The sequence below is a fragment of the Lycium ferocissimum genome, chromosome 10 (assembly GCF_029784015.1).
Source record: "Lycium ferocissimum isolate CSIRO_LF1 chromosome 10, AGI_CSIRO_Lferr_CH_V1, whole genome shotgun sequence".
NCBI lineage: Eukaryota > Viridiplantae > Streptophyta > Magnoliopsida > Solanales > Solanaceae > Lycium > Lycium ferocissimum.
The window spans coordinates 18804987-18814324 of NC_081351.1; the positions used below are offsets into that span (position 1 = coordinate 18804987).

The 9338-nt window shown below is 34.8% G+C and overlaps 1 protein-coding gene across 1 annotated transcript; it reads left to right on the forward strand.

Annotated features, from left to right (window-relative positions):
• The first annotated feature begins 930 nt into the window (after positions 1-930).
• On the forward strand, positions 931-9125 carry LOC132032683 (serine/threonine-protein kinase VIK-like). The gene is made up of 11 exons (XM_059422360.1): positions 931-1300; positions 4127-4201; positions 5267-5383; positions 6094-6188; positions 6516-6636; positions 6731-6810; positions 7813-7872; positions 7961-8082; positions 8169-8254; positions 8348-8463; positions 8737-9125. The coding sequence occupies exons 1-11, from the start codon at positions 998-1000 to the stop codon at positions 8858-8860; spliced, it is 1299 nt and encodes a 432-aa protein (XP_059278343.1). The 5' UTR covers positions 931-997; the 3' UTR covers positions 8861-9125.
• Positions 9126-9338: the final 213 nt, after the last annotated feature.

A 9338-nucleotide genomic window follows, 5' to 3' on the forward strand; every position in this document is an offset into this window, starting at 1 on the left:
TAACGCGAACACAGTACCAGTTTCTCAAAAATTTAGATATAACGCGAACACTTGATAGTTCAGAAAACTCACAAAAAAAGTGATACTTTGAGTGCATTTTTTACCATTATCTCATTAAAATTTTACTATTCATACAATAGAGATATCCTACTTCACATTACCTCATACTTATAATTCAATAAATTTCATTTTTTTTTTTTTGGCATCATAGAATGTTCCCACAATTGAAATAGCCACATCAAATGCACCTTTATGTGGCACAGTTTAAATTTTGAGAGTTAAATAGTTTTAATTTTGACTGTAAATTCGAGCATGGACTTCAAGTATTTTTGAAATGAAAGTTACATAGTTAGAAACTCCTTAAAAAATATTATAAGTCCCAATGATAACAATTCAATATATATATATGAAAAATTACAGTCAGAGAAACACTTATTTGAATCTCGAAATTGAAAAAGTGTCATATAAATTGGGACGAAGACAATAATAGAAAAAGCAAAAAAAAAAAAAAAAAAAAAAAAGAGAAAACGAGTTAAAATTGTATCCACGCATAATATTAGTGTAAAGAAAAACAATTGTATAATTTTTATACTCCCTCTGTTTCTATTTATGTGAACCTATTTCTTTATTAGTCGTATAAAAAAGAATGAATCATTTCTATATTTGAAAATAATTTACCTGTATATAACTATTCATAGCCACACAAAATATATGAGACTCATTTAATACCATAACTTTAAAAGTTTTTTTTTAAACTCTATGCCGAGTTAAATAGATTCACAAAAATTGAAGCAGAGGGATTAATTGTTTTTTTTTTAAAAAAAAAATCTAAAGACAGTGTTAGTATTTTTTTTTCTCACCAAAAAAAAAAAAAAAAAAAAAAAAAAAAAAAAAAGAAGATAAATTGGAGTCTATTAAATTATGGTTCAAAATTTACGAAAAAAAATAAATAAAATAAAAGCTTAAAAAAATTACGTGTGTAAAAGGTCAGAATCCAATGAGCGGAACCGCCGGCAGCAGTTCCTGCGATTCTTCACCGCCGGCAACATCGTCGGAAAATAAGAAGAAAAAAGAGAAAGCGCGTGTGAGTCGAACATCGTTAATTTTATGGCACGCGCACCAAAATGATAAGGTTTCCGTTAGGAAACTTCTAGAAGAAGATGGTACGCTTGTTAAAGCTACGGATTATGATAATCGAACTCCGTTACATGTTGCTGCGCTTCATGGTTGGATTGATATTGCTAAATGCTTGATTGAATATGGTGCTGATGTTAATTCTCAGGATCGATGGAGCAATACGGTATGTTCACGCGCTCAAAATTGTGTTTGTTTTTGTTTCTACGGTATGTTCACCCGCTCACAATTGTATGAAATTGTGTTTAATTTAGGTTTGCAAATTATAATGAGAAGTTTTAGCCATCTACGATATGTTCACGCGCTCACAATTGTGTTTAATTTGTGCGTGAAAATGATAATGAGAGGTTTTAGCTATCTACGTATGTTCACGCGCTCAGAATTGTATAAAATTGTGTTTAATTTATGTTTGCAAATGATAATGAGAAGTTTTTGCTATCTACGGTATGTTCACGCGCTCAGGATTGTATAAAATTGTGTTTAATTTGTGTTTGCAAATGATAATGAGAGGTTTTAGCTATCTACGGTATGTTCACGCGCTCACAATTGTGTAAAATTGTGTTGAATATTGGCTATTTAATGGTGGCTCAATGGGCCGTTTGGATGAGCGCTGTTATGGTGGTGGTTTTAATGGAGGTTTTGGGTTGTTTCAATAGAGGAAAGGACGGTGGAGATTTATGGCGGCCCACCGGCGGGGACGGAAGTTGCTACAATCACCGTTTTATGTCGGGGTGGGTTAGGATGATCCGAATTTTGTGTTGGGATATAATTAGTTTAGGTTAATTTTAAAACTAACCAATTAAAACGTGCCATATAATAAATAAAAAATTTAATTATTTTTTCGGAAAAGGGCCTCAAATGCCCCTGAACTATGGGATTTAGTACAATATTGCCTTCCGTTCATCTATTGGGCCAAAAATGCTCTTGCCCTTAAAAAATAAGGGCAATTTAGGCCTAATAGGTTGATGGCAGGGGCATTTTAGAGTGCAAAGATAAACGGAGGGCATTTTTGTACCAAATCCCATAGTTCGAGGGCATTTTAGGCCCTTTTCGGTAAATAAAATATTACATAAAGCGCGAGTGAGTTGGTAGAGCTTATAAGGATAGTGCTGGATAGAGTGTATTAGTAATGCTGGTATAAGTTATGCTGAGATTATTTCTTATCCACTGTTTGGTGTGGTGCATTAAAAATGACACGCATTGCATAATTTCTAAAAGTTATTTGTTTATAAAAATATCCTCCACATTCTGACTTCAAGGGCAATTTTGTCTTTAACCATGCTTATGCATGCATTAATAGCCTTGACATTGCTAATATCATGGTTTGTTATGTATTAGTTATATATAGATGTCGAAAAAGTGTACCAAACAAGGGATTTGTAATACCAAAGGCTAATGCATGCATTATTTTCCTAATGCATCCTACCGAACGACCCTTAGCTATCTAGGAGACCGAACGCTTAGTTAATTTACTATAATGTTATTATAATTGTTAAAAGTAAGAATCTTTTTTCAAAATGTTAGTTTAAAAATCTTGTGTAGGTCGTGGCCTAAATGTGGATGAAGCTGGAATAAAGACCAAAGTTCGAATCTAGTAGAGACAAAAGAAATTTGATAAATTATTCTTATTTGATTAAGCTTTGGTCGGTTTAAGAATTTAAACTTAAATGCACTTTAGAATTTTGAATTCTCTGAAGATATGGGTTCAAAATTGTACAGAACTATGAGGTTTCACTTTCAGGTTCGAACTCCATCAGAGACAAAAGAACACTAGGTAATTTCTTTCCATCTATCCTAGCCGTAGTGCATAGAATTATATAGGGTGTTGCTGGTGGGAGGTGGCAGGTACCCCATGGAATTAGTCGAGGTGCACGCAAGCTGGCCAAGACACCACGGTTATCAAAAAAAAAAAAAAAAAAAAAAACAGTATAGTTAAAATACTTTCCAATTGTTTTTCTCTCACACACATATAGAGGAAATTAGTTAAAAAAGACTTCTATAAAATGAATAGAAGTACATAACCTGCTAATTTATTTTTGAATTAATTTTTTTTCATATTTTCCAAGTTAGAAAGAAAGGATGTTTGAGAGGCAAACACCTTTTTCTCCTGACTCCCGCATACAGATATATGTTACTTCAACATAATCAACAGAATCTTTTTTTCCTCCAAAATGTTCTCTTATTCATTGGAAAATCTTTATTTATTTCTGTTTAGAAAATAGACCTTAGGTCTAGCTCAGTCTCGAAAGCTAGCTCATAAGTGATGATTGTCCAAATAGAAGAAACAATAGCTTATTCCCTCAATCAACGTGAGAGACTTGACACCCCCTACGCATCTAGGAGAAGACATTCTGTACTAGATAATATAACATAGGGGCCTAATATTGCTTAAATTTTTTTGATGAGTGTAGCACTGATACCATGTTATACCATATTAAGCATAGCAACTCATTTTCTCCACCAATATGAGACACTTGGACACCCCTGCACGCCAAGGGGTGGACTTGTGGAGCATAGACAATATAACATATTGGGTAAACCAAGAACAAGAATGGGTATGGTTTAATACCTTGTTGAGAGATGAACCTTATACCTAATTCAACTTCGAAAGCTAGCTCAAGACTGAGGCTTCCCTCAATCAATGTGAGTCTTCACTTTATTTTTGGATGAATCAAATAATATTTATATTAACTTCTCAAATAAAAAGTTATATTAATATGCACCAAGTGACACACTAATTACTAGAGTTGAGTGTTGAGCTTTGAGAAAACTATTTCCATGATGCGACACAGTGGTCGTTTATGAGAAAAGTTAAATTTAATTGATTTGTTGTCCAACTCCTTAACAGACTCAATTCCCTCCTCGACATCTCTGTTCTTGTAAGATATTTATGTTTGTGTATATGTGGATGCATATATTGACCCTGATTTTTCTGTGGAGTTTCTGGTCCTATAATAGATTCACCGTTTGGTTATGCTATTATTGGTTACAGCCTTTAGCTGATGCAGAGGGAGCTAAGAAACATGGCATGATCGAGTTGTTGAAGTCATATGGTGGCCTATCTTATGTGAGTTCTTTTGCTTATCCTGTTCAGGCGACATTTGATAGATTTGATGTCTCATTAATGTTTTACTCCCTCCGGATCAAAAAAAGTGCTAATAGGTATTGAGATTTGACTAAACTGCCCCCATTAAGAAAATCACTAGGCTCCCATTAAGAAAATACTAACTCCTAGACAAAAATAGTTAATTTGACTAAACTGCCCCTAATTAAAAAGGTATTGAGATTTGATCGCATAGCACTTAATAGGAGCAAATCTGGAAAGATAAGCTTAATTTTTTCTTGATTTGATAAGTGGACACTTTTTTTGACTCAAGAAAAAAAGGCCAAGTGGACACTCTTTTTGATCCGGAGGGAGTACACAATCTGGGAGCCTAGTGATTTTTCAACACCTAAACTTTCGACTTATATTAGGATAAAGTACCTTTGGTATGATGTTTACCTGGCTGCTAGCTCTATTCCCATCAAGGTCTAGGTGCTCATGTAACGAAAACCATATGAACTAATTAATCTTGTAATGGTTCTTTTTCATAGATTCATTTGCTCTCCTAACCTTGTGATTGATTATTTTCTGTGACACATGGTATTTTCTACATTCTTTTACCTGTCATATCATTTATGGCCATAATTATCTCATGGTAGGAAAATGAATGCTACTTGATGACCCAGCAAATAAGTATATAGATGGCATGATATGCTGCCCATTTGCTTAAGTGTGTGAAAGAATGCCGACATTTAGGAAATAAGTGATTTGTGTACTTGGATTACCTGGAAGTTGAATCTGACAATCATATATATAATAATATATGTTATATATACATATATTTATATGTGTGTGTGTGTGTGTGTATGTGTACAGTATATATGTGTGTATATATGCACACACATATAGTGTTAGTGTGCCCCCACGTATGCTTCTTTTCTGTACATTATCTCATTTTCCAGCACTTTAAAGAATGCTTCTCGTAATGTTGGAAATCACTCCCCCAGTCCCCTAAATCTGCAAACCCATTCTTTGACATCTGTTGATTTGTTTTCCAGCTGGCTATAATTATTTGTGAAAATGCTGCAGGGGCAAGATGGAAGCCATTTTGAACCAAGGGCTGTTCCACCTCCTTTGCCAAAGAAGTGTGACTGGGAGATTGATCCTACTGAGCTGGATTTCTCAAACTCAGTAATGATTGGGAAGGTGTGAATAAGCTTATTAGAGGTTGAAATTGTTCGATTTCGTGTAGCTTCACTCACTGAGTATCTTGTCAATTAAAATAGTTATTTGCTCGTAATGATGGTTAATCTAATACAATTTGTAGTGTCTCGTTCAAGTGACAATTTTTACCAATGTTATGCCTACTATGTGCACCATTACTTCTTTTGGTGGAGATGTTTGTTCACAAAGAATATTGCAGCTATATCTGATATCATAATGTATAAGCTAACTTCTTCGCGTCTAGTTGCTTCAAAATATTTTGCCTATGATGAAGCTTTTGAATTGTATTGAATACTATTAGGTGCTATTGAATACCATTAGGTGCTTTTCTCTGCCTTTTGATTAAATATAGTATATAATGTTTTCTAGTTCTGAAGTATTACGAGCATTTTATGTGTCCCACAGGAAGTTTCACCTAAATAGGAAAGACTGTACTTTTTATGTTTGAGGCCATTTGTATTCCCCTATAACTGTGCTATTGATATCGTCATCTGAGAACACACAGACAACAGTGTTATCTTCACAGTTGGTTGTCCGGTGCTGCTTCAACCAATTATTTTTTCATGTTACCAATTCTATATTTGCTTTACTAGTTACTTAAATTGCTTCTGATTCAAGTTTCTTCTTAACTGCGAGAATGTGGTTCTTTTTATTTAATATTCATCATCGCTAATGAGAGCTGATATCGATAGGGGTCTTTTGGTGAAATACTAAAAGCTTGTTGGCGTGGAACACCTGTAGCTGTTAAGCGCATTCTCCCAAACCTCTCAGATGATCAACTGGTGATGTAAGTATCTTGTGGAGTTATCATTAAAATGTTATGGTTCGTTCAAAGAATAAAGTTGTAACCTAACTATGTTAATTTCTACAAGGACCTGGAAATAAAGTGAAAGAGGAAGTACTACATAATTTACTAAAGGCTGTCAACTTCTTAATCTATCAAATGTTATTCCCTAGTAAGCTTAACAGTTAAACACAGATTCAGATAGTTGTAAATATGTAGGCTGTTAGATCCTACTGTATAAGTTCTTCCTATATGCTAATTCAATTGTTATTTATACTGGTTTACTTCCTTTTTGGATTGAAATATAATATTGCTTTTCTTTTGATACAGTCAGGATTTTAGACATGAGGTAAATGTGCTGGTGAAGCTCCGTCATCCAAATGTAGTGCAATTTCTTGGAGCTGTTACTGGGAAGAAGCCCTTAATGTTGATAACTGAATACTTGAGGGGGGTGTGTGATTATTCTTTCTGTATGTAAAGTGAATATTGAATTCTTCTCTCTAGCTTGTGAAGGATGTTGAATTCATGCACTTATTCTGTTGTAGGGTGACCTTCATCAGTACCTCAAGGGAAAAGGTGCTCTTAGTCCATCTACAGCAGTTAATTTTGCTTTGGATATAGCAAGGTAATCTTGATGAATTACAAGATTTCAGTCTTAACTTATTTGAACTCCAGGACCTTCCAGCTTTCTATCTGCTTTTGTGACAGTGTATATCTGATGCCCCTGGTTATATGATGGATAATTTATTTTTGGTGCACCTGAGGTTCCTGTAGGGATAGAGTATTAGGTTTCATTTGTAGAAAACCATATCCTTTTGTAAGGTTTTCTACTTTTTGGCATACTCCTTGTATACGGGTATTTTCTTGCCCGTTGTTAATAAAATTTATTACTTGGTAAAAAAAAATGATGGATAATTCATTTTGAAAACTAATTCTGGTATACATCAATAAACCATCTTATTAAAAAAAAAATAATAAAAAAAAAAATTAAAAAAAAAATAAAGGGCAGCCCGGTGCGCTAAGCTCCGCTATGCGCGGGGTCCGGGGAAGGGCCGGACCACAAGGTTCTATAAACACAGCCTTACCCTGCATTTTACGCAAGAGGCTGTTTCCGTGGTTCGAACCCGTGACCTCCTGTTCACATGGCAGTAACTTTACCAGTTACGCCAAGGCTCCCCTTCGAATAAATCCTCTTCTTGCAAAATTTCATTTCGAAAACTAACCTGAACAGGAACAAACTTTTGGTGCTTCTATCTTTTCTATTTTTATAGCATTCTGTCAGCATTTGCATTTTATTGGCGTATATTCAACTGTACAGATTTTTGTAACTGTTTAAGGATCATGCAAGAGTTAGAAAAAAAATGAGTGTGTGGCAATTTGCCTTCTGTCTAAAACTTGCCTTGTTTATAGTTAGCTAGCTTTTTACTTTGGTTTTAGGGGAGAAATGCATACATAAAAAATAGTCATTATTATGAGTAGCTCATTCTGACCTGTGATAAGGTTTTCTATTGTAGTATCTTGTCTTGCCATTTTATATGAAAATACTGCATCGTCTGACATTTCATACGAATCACTTTGCATTTCATATGTAGTTTTCTCATGTAAGGCTATATGTTTATGTGGGCAGAGGGATGGCTTATCTTCACAATGAACCAAATGTTGTTATCCACAGAGATTTAAAGCCCAGGTCTGTTGATCTTCTCAGCATGGTTCTGTTATTGGTTGATCATTGCAATTTGTGTATCGAGAACCAAATGTTATGGTAATGTTTCCAGGAATGTTCTCCTTGTCAACACCAGTGCTGACCATTTGAAAGTTGGAGATTTTGGATTGAGCAGGCTAATAAGGGTTCAAAATTCCCATGATGTTTATAAAATGACTGGCGAGACTGGGAGCTGTGAGTAATGTTGTTTACCTCCTTTCATACATGAACATATTTTATTAATGGTGTTATTTCTTTCTAATATCTTGATCAACCCATAGACCGTTATATGGCTCCTGAAGTTTTCAAGCACCGTAAATACGACAAGAAGGTTGATGTCTTCTCTTTTGCAATGATCTTATATGAGGTAATACTAATCTTGATGGCTTCTAGCAGTTAGATCTTAGATAGAACGGGAGAGTGAAATAAAACTGATCAATGACTAATGAACATGGTGCAGATGCTAGAGGGTGATCCACCACTGTCACACTATGAACCATATGATGCAGCAAAATATGTGGCTGAAGGACACAGGCCGATGTTCAGGGTAAAAGGTCTAACCCCAGAATTGAAAGAGTAAGTAAAGTTTGGAGCTTGATAAATTCATCATTCATAGCTTTTTAAAAATTTCATGACGCATCATGTTAGACCTCACAGCTTAAGGGTTGTGAAATGAAGTTTGAAGTAACATTTTTTTTTCTGTTGGCACTTAAGTTCCTTAAATTTGTGCTGGGACTATATTCCCTATTTTCCTGTCCTATCATGCACATTTTTAGTGTCTACTAAGCCAATAGTATAATCAGATGGAACTTGATTCTGCTTTTGCTACCTTCAACCAATTCCGCGCAGGTTGGTAGAGCAGTGCTGGGCTAAAGATGTGAACAAGAGACCTTCGTTCTTGGAGATTCTAAAGACACTCGAAAAAATCAAACAAGTCTTACCGTCAGATAATCATTGGAACATCTTCACTTAATGACAGAAATGCAAGAACTGAGCAGACATTAAAACGAGGTATTTCTGTGTACATGAATCTCCCTTTTTGATGTGCTTGTATATAGGATTAACCAGCTGCTGTCTGAAAGGGCTTTCGCTGTCACTCATTTTTAGTGCCCCATTCAATATTGTAGATAGATTTTTCAAACATGGTTTATTTGAGCAGAAAGTTTGTCTACTGGACTTGCATTTAACAAAGTTCATTGACGTTCGTTTTATTCTAATTTTTCTTCTCTTGGTGGCTCCATTGTGATTATGTTTTAACACCGATGTTTAGGGGACTATTGAGCTTTTGTTTCTTATGGCGTGTTCTTTTTGAAGTGTTTATAGCTTTATAGAATTTGTTGTGACTTGGGACTTGCTTAGCTACTAAGCACATGAAAATGGACATGAATTTACTGAAATTGTCACAGAATATTTCGTCTTGTTGATTCCGAAACAGGTAAGTGTTGATTGAT